This window comes from Pristiophorus japonicus, chromosome X, assembly GCF_044704955.1.
Source record: "Pristiophorus japonicus isolate sPriJap1 chromosome X, sPriJap1.hap1, whole genome shotgun sequence".
In the NCBI taxonomy this organism is placed as follows: domain Eukaryota; kingdom Metazoa; phylum Chordata; class Chondrichthyes; family Pristiophoridae; genus Pristiophorus; species Pristiophorus japonicus.
The window spans coordinates 34,306,140-34,326,272 of NC_092010.1; the positions used below are offsets into that span (position 1 = coordinate 34,306,140).

The 20,133-nt window shown below is 45.6% G+C and overlaps 1 protein-coding gene across 5 annotated transcripts in view; it reads right to left on the reverse strand.

Annotated features, from left to right (window-relative positions):
• Positions 1–5,553: 5,553 nt before the first annotated feature.
• Positions 5,554–20,133, reverse strand: part of cdk2 (cyclin dependent kinase 2) — a 93,354-nt gene continuing 78,774 nt past the window's right edge. For 4 of the 5 annotated variants that reach the window (XM_070869570.1, XM_070869571.1, XM_070869572.1 and 1 more), the window contains 3 exons: positions 19,959–20,075; positions 10,231–10,434; positions 5,554–8,763 (listed from right to left, as the gene is read on the reverse strand). In XM_070869570.1, coding sequence (XP_070725671.1) covers positions 8,659–8,763; positions 10,231–10,434; positions 19,959–20,075 — 426 coding nt within the window. In that variant the 3' untranslated portion in view covers positions 5,554–8,658. The remainder of the gene's footprint in view (positions 8,764–10,230; positions 10,435–19,958; positions 20,076–20,133) is intronic. The other variant, XM_070869569.1, reaches the window with a different exon arrangement.

Genomic DNA, 20,133 nt, shown 5'->3' on the forward strand with positions numbered 1-20,133 from the left:
GTAAAGTTGAGATTGTGCAGGAGCAGCCCATACAGGAAACCCCTCCGCGCAGAACTGAAAGGCACGGAGGGGATTTCCCCGAGGCGGCTCAAGTTGTGAGGCGCCGGCTCCCGAGGGAGGTTCCGGGGTTTGGCGCCGATGAGGAATTCCGTCCGGACGGGGGTCAGTTCGGACGGGATCTCCCCACGTGCCTGAGCCTCCTCGATGCACCTAACGGAGTCAGGGCCCAGAGCTGTTTTTAGCGACTCGATGGCATCGGCCGCGCGGCGGACATCGGCCAAATTTAGGCGGCGCGCCAGCGTGTCTGGCGCCATCCAGTGCGCTCCTCCGCCATCGAGCAGGTCCCTGACCCTGGTCACCTCACCAGCCACAGCCCTCTCGTCTGACCTCCACCTAAAACCTCGGTCGTGGAGGTACGGATTCCCGAGCAGCGGCTCCTGCAGGACAGCCGCCACTCCAGCCGGTGGAACTTGAAGATACAATGTCCTGATTCAGAGGCAAGAGCGCTACTCACCGAGCCAATCAGATGGACTCGGGGTATTGGTCCAGAATTTGTGCTCAAGACTCTGGAGTGGGACTTGAACCCATGACCTTCAAACATCAGACAAACAAGAGCACTACCCACTGAGCCACGACTGACACCGAGAACTATAACTTTGGATCAATTAACTGAACACAAACTGGGGATTGATGAGGGAAGCTCTGTGGTCTGTCTGTCTCAATACTCCACTGGGGTTGCATTTTCCAATTGCGCATTCAGAGATTTCTGCAAAGTATTATTTATTCGATGCGTATAGTTAAACAACCCTTCACAGCTAATGCAGAGACGCAATTATATTTTAATTTTTTTTATTTCACCTAATATCGCCCGTGTTGCCTTGGTGTAAATGTTTGTCTCACTATACACGTCCGTGAATCGCCTCAGGATGTTTTTCTATGTTCAAGTGTCAGCCATGTACTGTCAGAGGCGCCGTCTTTCGGATGAGACGTTAAACCGAGGCCCCGTCTGCTCTCTCAGATGGACATAAATGATCCCACGGCACTATTTGAAGAAATGCAGGGGAGTTCTCCCCAGTGTCCTGGGCAACATTTAGCCCTCAAGCAACATCACTAAAAACAATTTCTGGTCCTTTATTTCATTGCTGTTTGTGGGAGCTTGCTGTGCACAAATTGTCTGGCACGTTTCCTACATTACAACAGTGACTACACTCCAAAAGTACTTATTTGGCTGTAAAGTGCTTTGGGACGTCCTGAGGTCATGAAAGGCGCTATATAAATGCAAGTCTTTCTTTAAAATGCAGTTTAGAAATGTAAATTGTTGTTTGTACATAGGTGAGATTGTAGTCATTTAATGGGTGACGTAAAGACATGCTCATTGTCAAAAAAAATGTTCTTTTTATCATAGTTTTGATAAAAAATTAATATAAATCAGTGAATAATACTTTACAAAACCATACGCTGTAGAACCTATAGCATCTGATCAAAGGCAAAAGGTCCCTGATGGCAGCATTCAGATTCAATTTCTGCTGCAACCTGGTACTGGTTATCTCGAAGCTGAGCCTTCGAAAAAAGCTCCCCAGTAATTGGCTAATTTGTAGAGCGATGTGATCAGGGCCCAGAAGAGGCGAGGGCCCAGAGGCAGCACAGGCCAGCCCACACTGTGATATGTGTGCGCACTAGGTCCATACAGCAGAGCTGGTCTCCAGTCGTCTTGGTTAATTCTTGCCACTGGACCAAGACCTAGCTCTGTCAAGCCCGTGTGGTGGCTGGTGTGCAACGGTCATCACATGTTAAAAAAAATCCACACACAGGCATCTTCCACCCTTCAGGATGTAGTTTGGACCTGGAATTTTAGGTCCATCATTGAAACACATGTGAACTTTTTGACGTGGAAGCAAGTCATCCTCAGTTCGAGGGACTGCCTATGATGATGATGAATTTTCATAGTTGTACAAACCTCACAAACACTTTTCACTGCCGTGTCTTTATAAAACACAGAATGAGCTTGGAAGTGACTATAAGTAGTGGACTGACGCCATCAAGGGGCCAGAAATGATAGTGCAAGACTCCAGTTTACTCACCAGAGCTGCAGAAAATGCTATGTGCACATCAGGTCGATCACAAGATAGTGACCAGTGAAGAAAGCCATTTGGCCTATCTTAATTAATCCAGAATGACCCTTACTCCACCCCCCCCCCCCCCACCATTGCTGAGGGAGTGCTGCACTATCAGAGGTGCCGTCTTTTGGATAAGGCGTTAAACCGAGGCCCCGTCTGCTCTCTCAGGTGGGCGTAAAAGATCTCATGGCTGTTTTGAAGAAGAGCAGGGGAGTTCTCCCTGGTATCTTTGACCAATATTTACCCTCAATCAACAACACTAAAACAGATGATCTGGTCATTATCCCATTGCTATTTGTGGGAGCTTGCTGTGCACAAATTGGCTGCCATGTTTCCTGCATTACAACAGTGACTAGACTCCAAAAAGTATTTCATTGGCTGTAAAGCGCTTTGAGATGCCTGGTGGTTGTGAAAGGCGTTATATAAATACAAATCTTTCTTTTTTCTCCTGCTCTTTATCATCACCTTCTTCATCAGCTACCGAACAAAACCCCTCCCCTTTGCGGTGTTGGATCTGCAGGGAAGCAGGGTACAAGCTAAGAATGAGTGAACGTAATTGCACCGGGATTAAGGAGACAAGAGAAGAGGTGGAAGATTGTGGCAGTATGCTGCTTCACAGAGGTGCTGCGGTGAATGTGCATACGTGCACTCCATTAAACTGGTGCCAGCGCTTTGGCCCCAGCTTTGCCATCTCCTACAGCCAGAGCAAAGCACCTCCCTGGCCTGCTTCTCGTAGGGAGCGAGCTCCATAATGTTGGCCTGCTTCTCATCGCCATTGTGTGCAAATGTCTCCTGCAACAAGATTGCGTTAATGAGGTGAAGACTCGCACTTGGCAGCTGTCTACTAAGTGGATTCGGTCAACTGATGCAGGAGATCTAGCAGCATTAACCTGTTAAAGCAGAGGAAAGTAATTACTGTTTGGGGAGATGGTGACATATACTGTAATTTCCCAAGTTAGCATCCCCTTTATCAGAGTGCATTGTGAAGGGTTAGTTGTACAGCAGTTAACTTTTAGGGTTAAGATTATGCTGGTGTTCAAGAAAGAAAAGGGAGTAAGGCTGATGTGTTACCTTACCTAACCTGATCAGGTCATTGAACTTTTTGCAGTACTGCTCTGCAGTTCTGCGGGTGAGAGAGTTGGTACTCAGTACAAGTGTCACCTCCCTCCACATGGCACAAGGCATTTTTTGCAGCTACCTCTCATGGGAGACCCAGTCGTCTCTCTCTCCTTTGCCGAATCTCGGGGAGGGTTCGGAGGTCAGTCTCATTGAAATTGTACACTCTTCTTTTGTGCCTCTTCGGCCATCTCTGCCAGGTCCTCCAGGGGAAGACATTCTTGAAAAGTGGGACAAAATTCACAAGCGCCATCTAGTAAGTGCAGCTACCCAACCACCAATGTTCCTACTTATGTGTTGCTATCCCAGCTTGATGTTGCAATCTTCAGTCAAAATTGGCTTTTTCAAAGAATGCACTCTGGTTTCCAATCATCCAAGCACAGTACTCCCATTTTGCACAGGAGAACCATCAATGGACATTTAAATGGACTAACCCAACAAATCTTGAACAGATTCAGCTCTGCACAGCATTGATGGGTGCAAGTCCTGACTCATTGGTGCAAATCCAGCATATTTCACCACATGGAATTTCAGGGCTTTTATCTTTAATCAATTAACACCAAGGTTGATGGTTCCCATGGTGATGAGGCTTCAGGATCTGTTTTAATGTTAATATTCCCTGCTTTGTGAAGCCTGCAATATGTGGCAAGAATGAAGAAGATGCTTCCTGTGTTATTCGTGCACAGGGTGAAACAAAAGCTGGTTTAATAAACAGAATTCAAAATAATATACCAATATTGAGAAAGATAATAAACCCATTAAAGTCAGTCTGCACTCGATGTAAATGTCGATGGGCTGGAGTGCTGATCCATCCGGCACAGGCACAATGGGCCAAATGGCCTCCTTCTGTACTGTATCATTCTATAATTTGAGATTTCCAAACAATGGGGAGCGTCAACGGTTGGTTACAGAGTGTGCCCAAGCTCTGTACTGATTTTATCCATCTCAGAAGGATTTAAAGGTTGAATGCACTGTCACGATTTTGACCCCAAGTCCAGTACTCAAGCAACTAACCTCCCCCCAGTTTTGCCAGTCTATTTCGATTCAGAACCAATAAATATCTTGAGGTTGCAATCCCAGTCACAAATCCTCCCTCCTTCCATTTATGACAGTGCAAGACTCATGGGCTGGGTACCACAGTTGCCTCATAAAATAAATGCAACAAGTACAGGGTTCGGATCTCGGCATCAGCCATTTTGGGTCTTTTCTTTTTGCTGGTAGGGGCTGTCACAGCAGATACTGACAGTAAGTGTGCTCTTTGCACAACACTGAAAGGTTTAAGAATAGAAATTGAAAACGGCTTACAGCCTGAAATAAAAGCACTTTATTTAATAAATATAATAAAGTGAAATAAAAGTGGAAACATTCAACCTGACTTCTTGCCTTTTTCTAACATCCATAAGGGTTACACTGGGTTGCCCAGTGTCATCAATAGAACCGCATCTGGAGTATTGTGTACAGTTTTGGTCTCCTTACTTAAGGAAGGATATACTTGCCATAGAGGGAGTGCAACGAAGGTTCACCAGATTGATTCCTGGGATGGGGGGATTGTCCTATGAGAGATTTAGTAGACTAGGCCTATATTCTCAAGAGTTTAGAAGAATGAGAGGTGATCTCATTGAAACATACAACATTCTTACAAGCTTGACAGGGTAGATGCAGGGAGGATGTTTCCCCCTGACTGGGGAGTCTAGAACCAGGGGTCACAGTCTCAGGATAAGGGGTCGGCCATTTAGGACTGAGATGAGGAGAAACTTCTTCACTCAGAGGGTGGTGAATCTTTGGAATTCTCTACCACAGAGGGCTGTGGATGCTCAGTCTTTGAGTATATTCAAGACAGAGATCGATAGATTTTTGGATATTAAGGGAATCAAGAGATGTGGGGATAGAAACATAGAAAATAGGAGCAGGAGTAGGCCATCCAGCCCTTCGAGCCTGCACCAACATTCAATAAGATCATGGCTGATCATTCCTTCAGTACCCCGTTCCTGCTTTCTCTCCATACCCCTTGATCCCTTTAGCCGCAAGGGCCATATCTAACTCCCTCTTGAATATATCCAATGAACTGGCATCAACAACTCTCTGCGGTCGGGAATTCCACAGGTTAACAACTCTGAGTGAAGAAGTTCCTCCTCATCTCAGTCCTAAATGGCTTACCCCTTATCCTAAGACTATGTCCCCTGGTTCTGGACTTCCCCAACATCGGGAACATTCTTCCTGCATCTAACCTGTCCAGTCCCATCAGAATTTTATATGTTTCTATGAGATCCCCTCTCATCAGATAGTGCAGGAAAGTGGGAGTTGTTCAGCACACAGACAATTCAGTTAACAAACATTTTTAATTTTCTACATAAAGTTAAAACAGGACAAATGCAAATCCCATGAACCTTCCTCAGTTAAAAAAGACGAAATAGAAATCATCCCCAGACTCAAAATTTGGTGACAATTGTCAAAGCGATGTTAAGCCCATTATTTTGGCAAAGTTAGACAGACAGGGCCACCATTACAACCAGTCTCCCAAAGGGGAGAAGCACAGAAACAGGTCACCAAGGAAACCAGAATTTGCAACACCCCTAAATTAAAAGGTAACTGTTCATAGGCATAATTTTAATGAGCATGAAATATTGAAATAACCATCCAATTTACATCTGAACTTGCGTTTGTAAATATAAATTTACCTTCAATTGTTTTTTTTTAATCAATTTTCTGCTTTTTAAAATACCTCAAGCCCACAGTCTGAAATGGATTTAGTTACTACTGTGTGGGGTGGGTTAGAGCCTTGGGCCAAGGCACTAGTGAATGGCCAGGGGAGACTTTACAATGGAACAGGAGAAAATTCACTGAAGCACCCCCCTTTTCTAGCTCAGGGACACCAAGGCCAACAGCAGTACCACCACCGTCTAACTCAGTACAAACTCAGTACAGACTAAGGACCGGACCAGGGACTTTCCTCGTCTGCGTTGCTCAGTTCCACGCCAAGCAGTACCATGACCCACCGAGTCACTGAAGGGGCCCCGAGAGTCTCAACTACTTCACATATTTGGGTCAATTATCTCATTCTGTTTTTCCTCAGGTGTCTACAGGCAGAAATAAAAAAACGAAGGTCTGGGATGAGCAGCACTTCGGTTGCTGCTGCATCCCAGATTTTCCCAAATGACAGACATTGTGAGAATAATCATTTCAGCAGAATTTCTGCCATTTTGAAGATATCACAGGTGATTTAGACCAAGTGGCATCACAGTTTCTTCATCAGATTACCCAATTACCTACTGGGGTTGATTTGCTTGGGGAGAACCCTATTGTCTTGTTTTGTTGACCATTAGGACCACATTATCCAATACATGGGCTAATTGGAAACCACCATCATCAAAGCACAGCGGAGTATTAAGATTATTTAATACTCTTAAATAATTGCTTGGTATGTTTGGGTTGCGAGAGATGCTGGTCCCCAGTGCAAACCACCAACTGTAGGCCAACCATTCTCAAACACTCAATCTTCTACCAATGCGGAGTAAATTGGCCACAATATAGGCCTGGAGTAAGAGTATTCACATGGACGAGCGCTGGTTAAACTCCAATAAGGGTTTGGATGAGTTTGTGTCGATAACATTCACATCCAGTCTCAAAATACTGTAAAATATCCCTTCATAGAACCAAGTTTAGAATGACATACAACAGATTAAAACATCAAAGAAATGATTCAAAAATGCACGTCTCCATGAAGTGACAGTACCCATTCATCCTAACCTGAACAGTTCGAATTAAGCTTTTGTGGAATTGTAGGCAACCTGAATTAAAGTCCAGACACTCCAAAAGTTTCATATAATTTTAGTTTCTGAGCATTAGCTTGTGCATCTTCTTCGTGCTGATCAATACCCCCCTTGTTTGCAGTGCTTAGAGCTTGTGCTTCCCCTGTCCCCTTCAGTATTGTTCAGGAATATTAGACCCGTGTTTGGCCCTTGGAATTGTGCCACCGTGTCAATGGGAGTTGTGACTCAGACCAACAGGAAAGAGATGGATCAGATTCACCATCAGGACCTACAGCACAGTCTATCCCTCAACAGTCAGCATCTAGTACATGACTGAATGACAGCAGTCACGTTTCCTGCAGGGAGAGACAAAACGCTTCAATGCTCGGTTATTGGGCTGATTTAATTATTGTATATTGATCTAAAGTGACCTTTCCAACTAGCCACAAGAAACTACCCGCTCCAACAACAAAATAAACCTGCTAGGTGAACATCCAATTGGTCGAATCATATGGTTACAATATTATGGATGTACTCTCCGGTAATCTTTTTTCCTCTTTTGACCAATTTCCACCCCCTCTCCGTTCCTGACTCACGCTTCACCCTGTGCTCACCCCACATCCACAAAAGACACATTTTCTGGCAGAGATGACTGGATAGTGACCAAGAACAGGAACCCGGGCTAATTTCCCTTTCTCCCTTCCTAGCCGAGTGTCACTCTGGCCAATTATTTAGTGTCCTCACTGCTAACCTGGCTGAGATGAGCTATTTTCGCACCAGAGTCTTCGTGACCCAGCATCACAACGGGCACTAAATTTATTCACTGAGCTATCATCCTGTTACTTTTTACATTTTCTACCCTCCTATCCCAACATCAACTCTCACTTGAGCTCAATGAGGGGGGTTTCTGCTACTTTGCCGAAAAGGCCATTCTTCACATGCCTGGCTGGACAATGAGTGCTAGCCGACCATCCAACTGTGGGAAGTATCGCATCTATGTTATCATATATTCCATACATGCATACTGCCAGCAACGGTCGCTAGGTAGCAACCAGAAAGTGGACCCATGGTCTATTTTCCTCTCCCTAACCCAGCCAATCGTAGCACCCCTACCTGAAATCAGTAGATACCGAGAATCAAACTAGGACCTTCCTGGTTTGTATGGCTGAGAGATGGAGATTTGCATCTCTGAGCCATTAGGACATTGCTATAATGGAAAGGTAACTTCCTTTTAGATGAAAGGATCTCATCAGGGTTTTTAGTGTTCTGGTTGGTTGGTCACAATTATCACAGCTTACTTTAGGAATGGAAAAATAAAGCACAACTGCACCATTATTGTGGCTCTCTGTACTGCAATAGGTTGATATTATTATATCGGAAGCTTTCCAATTGCATTAGTCCCAACCAGGATGGTCTCACGAGGAAGACCAACTGGAGATCATCTATTTATCCAAGGACTGTGAAAAATACTTCAATAAAAAAAGTTAAATCTCAATGTTCACAAAAATCATATGGAACTTGTTAAATAAAAGCTCTAGAGATGTGAATGGCCAACGCATGGATCTTTGGCACTTCTGGGAATAAGATTGAGCAGACAGTATGAATAGACACTGTCTCATCAGGTCCCTGCAACTGAATTTTTAGGCTTTCCCGACCAGCGATCGATCGGCTGAACGTTAAGCTCGAAGGTGAGGGATGGTTGTGGTCACATCTTGGAAGAACGGGTGGGACAGGGCGCTCTTCGCTGAGATCCGCTTGCTTGGATCATACTGAAGCATTTGCTGCAAGAAAGAGGAATCAAAATGGGTCAGTTTCCAGGAACATACAGCTCCTACATTTAAATTCAGTCAGAACTTTCAAAAACACAGTTTTTTTTTTAAGTTCAGTACTACAAATTAAGACAAAGGAGAGAGAAAAAAAAGTGAAGCACTGATCAGTAGAATGAGTATCAAGTCTTTATAGAGATGACCAGTTTGATTCTAAGACAATTTCTCACCCCAGTCCATACATGTACCAGAGCCAAATGTAAATTATTTCCAGGTTTTTATAATTTGTGTACACTGCTGTGTAGGTAGAAGTACAGCACTGCCCTCCCAGTCATCAAAATCCACGGCGTGGCCCTGGACAATGTGGACCATTTCCCATACCTCGGGAGCCTCTTATCAACAAGAGCAGACATTGACGATGAGATTCAACACCGCCTCCAGTGTGCCAGTTCAGCCTTTGGCCGCCTGAGGAAGGCGGCCCTCAAATCTGCCACCAAGCCCATGGTCTACAGGGCTGTAGTAATATCTGCCCTCTTGTATGGCTCAGAGACATGGACCATGTACAGTAGACACCTCAAGTCGTTGGAGAAATACCACCAACAATGTCTCCGCAAGATCCTGCAAATCCCCTGGGAGGGCAGACGCACCAACGTTTGCATCCTCGACCAGGCAAACATCCCCAGCATCGAAGCACTGACCACACTTGATCAGCTTAGCTGGGCAGGGACACATTGTTTGCATGCCAGACACGAGACTCCCAAAGCAAGCGCTCTTCTCGGAACTCCTTCACGACAAGCGAGCCAGTGGTGGGCAGAGGAAACGTTTCAAGGACACCCTCAAAGCCTCCCTGATAAAGTGCAACATCCCCACCGACACCTGGGAGTCCCTGGCCAAAGACCGCCCTAAGTGTAGGAAGTGCATCCGGGAGGGCGCTGAGCACCTCGAGTCTCATCGCCGAGAGCATGCAGAAAACAAGCGCAGGCAGCGGAAAGAGCGTGCGGCAAACCAGTCCCACCCACCCCTTCCCTCAACGACTATCTGTCCCACCTGTGACAGGGACTGTGGTTCTCGTATTGAACTGTTCAGCCACCAAAGGACTCATTTTTAGAGTGGAAGCAAGTCTTCCTCGATTTCGAAGGACTGCCTATGATGAAGATGATGATAAGTACAAAAAACATACATTTTCTCCAAGCTCCGTTTGCATTGGTTCCGAGGTGGCTTTGGTTTCAAAGTTAAAGTTAGAAGAGTGAAAGATGTCGGTGCACTTATGACTGTTAAATAACTACCACTGTATTGGCTTCTCCATTTCAAACCAGTGCAGAGCTATAGACGGACATTTTAAAATTCCCATCCCAATTTTCTCTCATTCCCGAGCTTCTGGATGGAGTTCCACAGACGGCTCATCTGATCACCCTGTAGGTTACTAAAGCCATTCGAAATCTTTACATGGCGGGCTGCTCACACTCGTATCTCATCACTCACCCCCAACAGGTCCCTGCCAACATCGTCCAGAGGGGGAACCACTTTACCAAGATCCTGCTGAAGCCATCGTGGGAACGTGGGTTTGTAATCGGGCATGGAGGTCACTCCTGGCCAGACCACATCGTCTGGTGTTCCGAGGGTTCGGAATATGCGAAAAAGCTGGTCAATCTCAGAGTCTCCAGGGAATAAGGCTCTCCTTGTGATCTGATACCAACAAAAGACACAAACAGAATGGTCAATATTGTTTTAGTAAACCAGCTTATTGTCTCACCACAACAGTCATTACAACGGTGCTCCCCTGGACTTTCACAGGGAAGTATCCCGTTTACCTCTAGAGCATCAGATAAATGGGAACTCAAGTGTCCACCCCTACCCAATCCCAATCGTCTTCCTTCCTCCCTCTCTGTCCTGAAGTTGCTGACTCTTGCAAAGGCCGGCAACTCTCTGGTACACCATCCAAGTTACTATGCTTCATACACATGCCCAGGCAATGAGTGGCGGCGAACCATTTAAACATGCAAGTGGGAAGGGGTGGGCGTGCAAATCAAGGCGGAGCCTGATCCTGTCCACACTGCGCAAGCACACTTTACAACAGGACCAGGGACACACCAAGGCTACTGCAGTGCCCCCCACTGCTTCCCTGGCAGAGATCAGTGCAGTCAGCACAGACCAAGGATTGTGTCTGGGGCCGCCTTGGTTTGCACAGCAATGCATTTACCCACTGCGCCACCAGAAGCAACCCAGTACAATATTAGGAGACAGCCAATTACTGATATAGATTGAAGGCACTATATTGTTTTACTAAAAAAAAAAGGATTGTCTTGCATTTCTATAGGACCTTTCACGACCACCAGACGTCCCAAAGCATTTTACAGCCAATGAAGTACTTTTTTTTTGAAGTGTAGTCACTGTTGTAATGTAGGAAACACGGCAGCCAATTTGTGCACGGTATAAATATTGGCGAGGACACTGGGGAGAACTCTCTTACGCTTCTTTGAAATAGTGCCATGGGATCGAGGGTAGATGGGGCCTCAATTTAATGTCTCATCCAAAAGACGGCACCTCCAACAGTGCAGCGCTCCCTCAGTGGAGTGTCACCTAGATTTTTGTGCTCAAGTCCCTGGAGCAGGACTTGAACCCACAACCTTCTGACTCAGTATGCATGGGTGCTTCCCACTGAGCCACAGCCAACACACTGGATGCAGAATCTCCCATTTACAGACACTGGGTCAGTGCCCATCTTCAAAATGGAAGTTACACCATCAGAACCCTTTAAAAAAAAAGCAATTAACATCTCTATTTCCACATCCTTTTTTCTTTTGCCAATGGGCGATAACAACATCCAGGTCCTGACTTGGAAAGGTTAGGAAGTCTGACACAGCAATGGTGCCACCAATGTGCTTTTGTCCTCTTGCCAAATGAAGGTATGGTCCAATGTTCCACATTATACAGCTAGGTTATAACTTTAGGGCTGCAGATGAAGGAAATATGGTGATACAATGGTTACAGATTGAACTCAACTGGTTTGAGTATTTCATTAACAGTGAACTCTTTCTCTCCCCCGCCCCCCACCCACCTCCAATAACCTCTCAGAATTACTCCTCCACCAGACTCCTTATGATTCCACAAGACACAGTGGGTATACTATGCAACAAAAAGGCAAAAGTGTGTGTAGAATGGAGGGCAAGAATTTCGACCCCAAGGCGACTGGGTCAGCAAGTTCCATTACATCATGAGCCCAGCACACTGGAATCATGCACCACATTTACACAATGCAGCCATTTGAAAGCAGATTTCAGAGGAGCTCTGTTTATTCTGCTCCTTGTACAATGAACACTACTGAAAGACAGAACATGAATGGAACAACAGTCAGCAACCTAAATTTCCCCTCCCTCACTGTGGTGCAAAATGGTTCTCTGTGGTGGCACAGGGCTAGACAATAAGGCATCATGCTTGTGCGGGGACATCTTTCTCTGCCTCCTTCTCCTCTCGAAGGGTTGTCTCCTTACTGGGGTAGATTTCCACGGGCGCCAGGCATCCTCCACTACCTCGCCCAAGTGGCCATTCTTCACATGCGAACCTAGGCAACAAGCATTGGAAGGCTATTGAACTGTGGAGCACATCATCAGCCAAGCCCAACTTTGTCCTCTGTGACATTCACACTTTCTGTCCTTCCAGCACTGGATAATGGTGAGGAGCAAGATCCCATCTGATTCTACTCTCCCTAACCCAGGAGCACTGAGGTAGTGCCCGAAATCAACGGTATTTCGGGTTTCTGGTATGTTTGTAGATTTCAGATCACAATCTCCACTTTGAATTATCCATGAATAAAATAGTACTTGACCAGAACAAAGCAACTCAGAGCTGATCAACAATCTATTCAAAAATCAGACAACTATGGTCCTACACACATGGAACGGCAGTACAAACTGGGATACACTTCCTCATTTCCCATTTAATACAAAATGATCCTTCAACTTAGTGATTTCGAGTGGGCTAAGTGAACATCTCTGATCGCCTCACCTGCACCGAACAAGGATTTTTTACAGCACGAATGAACGGTGTACAGAGCTGGGTCATAGAAACATAGAAAATAGGTGGAGGAGTAGGCCATTTGAGCCTGCACCACCAATCAATATCATGGCTAATCATGCAACTTCAGTGCCCCATTCCTGTTTTCTCTCCATACACCTTGATCCCTTTAGCCATAAGGGCCACATCTAACTCCCTTTTGAATATATCTAACAAATTGGCCTCAACAACTTTCTGTGGTAGAGAATTCCACAGGTTCACAACTCAGTGAAAAAGTTTCTCATCTCAGTCTTAAATGGCCTACCCCTTATCCTTAGACTGTGACCCCTGGATCTGGACTTCCCCAACATCGGGAACATCTAATCTGTCCAATCCCGTCAGAATTTTATGTTTCTATGCGATCCCCTCATTCTTCTAAATTCCAGTGAATATAAGCTTAGTCGATCCAGTCTTTCTTCATACGTCAGTCCTGCCATCCTGGGAATCAGTCTGGTGAACCTTCGCTGCACTCCCTCAATAGCAAGAATGTCCTTCCTCAGATTAGGAGACCAAAACTGCACACAATACTCAAGGTGAGGCCTCACCAAGGCCCTGTACAACTGCAGTAAGACCTTCCTGCTCCTATACTCAAATCCTCTTGCTATGAAGGCCAACATGCCATTTGCTTTCTTCACCGCCTGCTGTACCTGCATGCCAACTTTCAATGACTGATGTACCATGACACCAAGGTCTCGTTGCACCTCCCCTTTTCCTAATCTGCCGCCATTCAGATAATATTCTGCCTTCCTGTTTTTGCCACCAAAGTGGATAACCTCACATTTATCTACATTATACTGCATCTGCCATGCATTTGCCCACTCACCTAACCTGTCCAAGTCACCCTGCAGCCTCTTAGCATCCTCCTCACAGCTCACACTGCCAGCCAGCTTAGTGTCATCTGCAACCTTGGAGATATTACATTCAATTCCTTCATCCAAATCATTAATGTATACTGTAAATAGCTGGGGTCCCAGCACTGAATCTTGCGGTACCCCACTAGTCACTGCCTGCCATTCTGAAAAGGACCCGTTTATTCCCACTCTTTGCTTCCTGTCTGCCAACCAGTTCTCTATCCACATCAATACATTACCCCCAATACCATGTGCTTTAATTTTGCACACTAATCTCTTGTGTGGGACCTTGTCAAAAGCCTTTTGAAAGTCTAAATACACCACATCTACTGGTACTCCCTTGTCCACTCTACTAGTTACATCCTCAAAAAATTCTAGATTTGTCAAGAATGATTTCCCTTTCATAAATCCATGTTGACTTGGACCGATCCTGTCACTGCTTTCCAAATGCGCTGCACGTCTTTAATAATTGATTCCAACATTTTCCCCACGACTGATGTCAGGCTAACCGGTCTATAATTCCGTTTTCTCTCTCCCTCCTTTTTTTAAAAAAGTGGGGTTACATTAGCTACCCTCCAGTCCATAGGAACTGATCCAGAGTCAATAGACTGTCGGAAAATGACCATCAATGCGTCCCCTATTTCAAGGGCCACTTCCTTATGTACTCTGGGATGCAGACTATCAGGCCCTGGGGATTTAACAGCCTCCAATCCCATCAATTTCCCTAACACAATTTCCTGACTAATAAGGATATCCTTCAGTTCCACCTTCTCGCTAGACCCTCGGCCCCCTTGTATTTCCGGAAGGTTATTTGTATCTTCCTTAGTGAAGACAGAACCAAAGTATTTGTTCAATTGGTCTGCCATTTCTTTGTTCGCCATTATAAATTCACCTGATTCTGACTGCAAGGGACCTACATTTGTCTTCACTAATCTTTTTCTCTTCACATATCTATAGAAGTTTTTGCAGTCAGTTATGATGTTCCCAGCAAGCTTCCTCTCACACTCTATTTTCCCCCTCCTAATTGAACCCTCTGTCCTTCTCTACTGAATTCTAAATTTCTCCCAGTCCTCAGGTTTGCTGCTTTTTCTGGCCAATTTATATGCCTCTTCGTTTGATTTAACACTATCCCTAATTTCCCTTGTTAGCCACGGTTGAGCCACCTTCCTCGTTTTATTTTTACGCCAGACAGGGATGTATAATTGTTGAAGTTCATCCATGTGATCTTTAAATGTCTGCCATTGCCTATCCACCGTCATCCAGCACAGCAACGGACAGTGCTCAAACAAAGACAGGCCATGCCATCCAGCCGCCCTGGGATAGGTAGGATGCTCAGAGGGGCACAGCTCTGTCCAAAACTAGGAACCAGAAATATAAGAAAAATAAGGAGGCCGCATATTACTTGGAAAATAAGATTCTAAATGGGACAGAAGAGCAAAGGAATCTCGGGGTACAAATACATAAATCACTAAAAGTAGTGACGCAGATTAATAAGGCCATAATAAAGTTAACCAAGCACTTGGATTTATTTCTAGAGGGATTGAACTGAAATGTAGAGAAGTTAGGCTTAACTTGTATCGAACCTTGGCTAGATCACACTTGTAGTACTGTGTACAGTTCTGGTTGCCATATTATAAAAAGGATATAAAGGCACTGGAGAGGGTGCAGAGAAGATTTACAAGGATGATACCAGAAATGCGAGGGTATACCCATTAAGAAAGGATGAGCAGGCTGGGTCTCTTTTCTCTTGAAAAGAGAAGGCTGAGGGGCGATCCAATAGAGGTCTTTAAAATGATAGAGTGGATACAGAGTGTTTCCACTTGTGGGGAAGAGCAAAACTAGATGCCATTAATATAAGATAGTGTGGAGGCTGGGCCATTGAATATATTTAAGGTGGAGATGGACAGATTTTTGAACAAGGGAGTGGGCAGGGAAGTGGAGTTGAGGCCAAGATCAGATCAGCCTTGATCTTATTGAATGGCGGAGCAGGCTCGAGGGGCCAAATGGCCTACTCCTGCTCCTATTTATTATGTTCTTATAGACATCAAGTAATCCAAATATGGAATTCAGAAGAAACGTCTTTACCCAGAGAGTGGAACACACTACCACAGGGAGTGGTTGAAGCGAATAGTATAGATGTAGTTAAGGGAAGGCTAGATAAACATATGAGAGAGAATGAAATAGAGGGTTACGCTGATAGATTTAGATGAGGAAAGACGGGAGGAGGCTCGAGTGGGGCATAAACGCCGGCATGGACTGGTTGGGCCGAATGGCCTGTTTCTGTGCCGTAGTCTCAATGTAGGTTCAAAGAGAGCTGAAGCTAGTACTACAGGGTTTAAAAAAACCGCATGCATCAAGATGGGTGCACATGAGCCACAGAGTGATTCACTCGTGTACAGCAAGCTCCCAAGCATAGGACTGATGCTTCCAGAGAGGGACAGGCAGTAATGGCAGACGGCTAGGAGCAGCTATCCTGTCTGCTGATGAATGGGGGCGATAGGACAGGCAGAAAAGGAAATGGTGGTTGGGGGGGGGGAGAACGGGACCAATTGCCTTTCAATAAAATAATAAATGAAAACAAAAATCAAATGGAGGATATTTAAATGATCTCATCAGATTAAAAAGTTAAAACTAATATTTGAGAGAAATGGTTAAGTGGAGATGAGGCATTGGGTTGAACATATCTTCACGTTCCAACCCCCCTCCCCCCCAAAGCGATCACAGCAAAGTCATGCACCACATCATGACCTACTCTCACTGCCCCAAGGAAAAGCCTCTTGAGCTTGATCACACAGGCATCAGGGTAGAGCGAGGGGTTGCGAGATCATCTGAGTGCTAATGATAGTAATCAAAGGCTCTGAAATATTTCCGAGGGAACACAGGACTCTGAATAGACATCTTTGTATCCTGTCCCACCGCACTCCAGGCAATCTGGCATATATTAATCAGATGAAAAGATGCTGTGCCTTCTCCCTTCACCACATGGCTATCTCACTTTCTATATTTAAGTAAAGAATGTGCATTTAATGGGACCTCTACTGGAGCCTGTAATAATGGTCCGTGCTCGACTGCCATCCATTATGGTTCTCAATGCTTCCACATGGAAGTAATGGGCTTTGCTCAGGTGAGACATGGGCTGGGGGGGGGGGGGGGGGGGAGGGGTGCAAAAGAAGCCCTAGCCCAGCAAAAAAACTCAACAAAGAAAGAGCCACATTGCTGAGCAAACGGAAGCCTTTTCAAAAATGGTGATAGCTAGGGGATTTGAGTATCGGAGCAGGGAGGTCTTACTGCAGTTATACAGGGCCTTGGTGAGGCCTCACCTGGAATATTGGTCTCCTAATCTGAGGAAGGACGTTCTTGCTATTGAGGGAGTGCAGCGAAGGTTCACCAGACTGATTCCTGGGATGGCGGAGCTGACATATGAGGCGAGACTGGATTGACTGGGCCTGTATTCACTGGAGTTTAGAAGAATGAGGGGATCTCATAGAAACATATAAAATTCTGACGGACTGGACAGGTTAGATGCAGGAAGAATGTTCCCGATGTTGGGGAAGTCCAGAACCAGGGGTCACAGTCAAAGGATAAGGGGTAAGCCATTTCGGACCGAGAGGAGGAGAAACTTCTTCACTCAGAAAGTTGTTAACCCGTGAAATTCTCTACCGCAGAGAGTTGCTGATGCCAGTTCGTTAGATATATTCAAGAGGGAGTTAGATATGGCCCTGACAGCTAAAGGGATCAAGGGATACGGAGAGAAAGCAGGAAAGGGGTACTGAGGTGAATGATCAGCCATGATCTTATTGAATGGCCTACTCCTGCACCTATTTTCTATGTTTCTATGACATCTCATCATGCCACAGCAGAGGTTTTAAACATGCAGTTGCTGAGAGAGTCTAAAACACAACATGCAGGAGGTTTTATCTAGTCGGTATATTTCCGCTGGTGTCAGGTGTCGATGACAAGACACTGAACTGAAATGACGTGCCTTGCACCAGCCAGCCAGTGTTCCAGGACTGCGCTTTGATGCAATCCTGAACACAAATATTTAATGACACAGAACATTTCAATGTTGTTTGGAACATTTGCACAATCACCTCTAATCAGCCAACAGAATTTGGACATTCAAAAAGGCCGAGGTTAGTGCTGTGGGCAGCTGTGCTTGGAGTGCGAGGAACTTGACCATTTGCCCGGAAGGAAGATTCAGGTTCCACTCTTTCTCCCACATCTACTTTCAACCTGCGCTCCTGAAGGTGCCAACTGCTACTGGAGTACAGTTCCATTAGAACAAGCTGACCTCCAGTCCTGTACCCAACTTCACACGTGAGGCTGGACAACGAATGCCACTGAGTGGTGGAGGGTATTATAGCTGAGCCCAACATACTCTTTCCAGTAAACGTCACTAGGTAGTCATTAAGAGCTGGAACCTTCCCTAGCCTAAGGAGACAGAGGTCCACTACCACCATCGTGGCAAGATCTGCCAACTCAGAATAGACCAGAGATTCAACCGTGAAAATTATTTGTTTTGTCCTCTCCCTCCATGGGCACCACCGGGAAATACAGACGTGGGGCAGATGTTGGGAACAACTTGCTTAGTACAAGTGGGCACGTCACGTGTGCCATGAACTCTAATCTGACATACCTGTTGGCATCGTACAGCATCTCCAAATCTTTCTTACTCCCAGCAACGTTCTGCGTTAAATATGTGGGACCTCGGTCCCAGCTGCTGTAGTCCCTGGCTGCACCCGCCATGCCGTTTGCTATAAATGTGACACGGGCATCAAGTTGGGTTTTTCCAGAGAACCGACGTCCATGTGCCACGCTCCTGGCTCGACACTCAGGCCAAGGAGCTGCTAGGTTCTTTTATAGTAAAACTCACAGGGAGCAACCTGCAGGACCCTCTCCCCACACATATACTACTAAAAGCAGCTCCCTTATCCTCACACCACCGTTGTGGATTTATGATGCTGTTGGGATTAGATCGCTGGACTGGTTCACACTATGGGGTGTAGTGGCAGAAGGAGACCCATATGCCTGTAGTTGGCTGCACTATTATATAGTGCAAAAGTGTCTTACATAGATTCTCAAACCTCCTCAAAGACCACAGAGATCACATTACATTAAGCATATAAAGCTAGTGCAAGTCATTCTGTATCCAAACAATTACATAAGAAATAGGAGCAGGAGGCCATTTGGCCCCTCGAGCCTGCTCTGCAACTCAATAAGATCATGACTGATCTGATCATGGACTCAGCTCCACTTCCCTGCCCGCCCCCCCATAACCCTTTACTCCCTTATCGCTCAAAATCTGTCCATCTCCGCCTTAAATATATTCAATGACCCAGCCTCCACAGCTCTCTGGGGCAGAGAATTCCACAGATTTACAACCCTCAGAAATTTCTCATCTCCTTAAATAGACAATAGATTAATAGACACACTTGTGGAATTTGTTCCCTGGACAATTTCCAAAATTTAAGATCATGTCAAACTGGTCAAAGATACACAACCACAGAGCATGTCAATTTCTCGGAATTGGGGAACTGACGAGTGTGCAAACAAAATCAACCCATGTCCTTAAAGCATTCATCATTAGAGCCGTGTTAGTTAAAGATGGGATCGATCACTCCCTCTGGGACTGCTGCTCAAATGTCCAGCTCAATGCGCATTCAGATCAGACCGGCTCCTGATAAAAGTTTGGTTTGAGGACTTACGACTTCCTGGCAAGTGGGAGGGGGAAAACTAGCAAGAACCCCACTTTGTATTACATTTCAACACCTCCATATTGCCAGGCCATAACGCCAAGCTGACAAATACTGCATCTTCCTCTCCAGCCCCTGTCCAGGATGTACAACTATTTTGGTTGAAACAATAAATCAAGAGCCCCCTTATTAAGGGGGCGCTAAAACCGAAAAATTAAACAAATTAATTTGCAATAATGGTTCAAATTTAAATTTGGTTGCCGGGGGTGATGATGCACTCCAGTCCCTCCGGCGCCCACCTCTCGCGGAAGGCCGCGAGCGTACCGGTGGACACCACGTGCTCCATCTCCAGGGTCACCCCTGGCTCGAATGTCACTGCGGAAGAGAGGCAGGCAGACGGGCTGAACGACCCCCTCGACCGCCCGCTGCCTGGACCGGTTAATGGCCCCCCTTGGCCATGTCCAGGATGTACAGCCTGTGGAAAGGGCTGGCGGGGGGAAATCGAGAAGAGGAGATACAAAGAGGAATAAAATGATATTTTTTTTTATAAAGAAAGTGGATCTTTGATGCATTTCTCAGTTTAATCATTATCTTATCACAGAGCTGCACTAACTTTAGAATCTGTTACCATTTCTGCGAAGATGCAGCCAAGACTCCAGATGTCTACTGCAGTGGAGTAATATTTACACCCCAGGAGGATCTCAGGGGCTCGATACCACAGTGTGACAACCTGCAAAAAACAACCACAAGATTTCAAACTCATTATATTCTCCCCCCGGGCTTTTCAG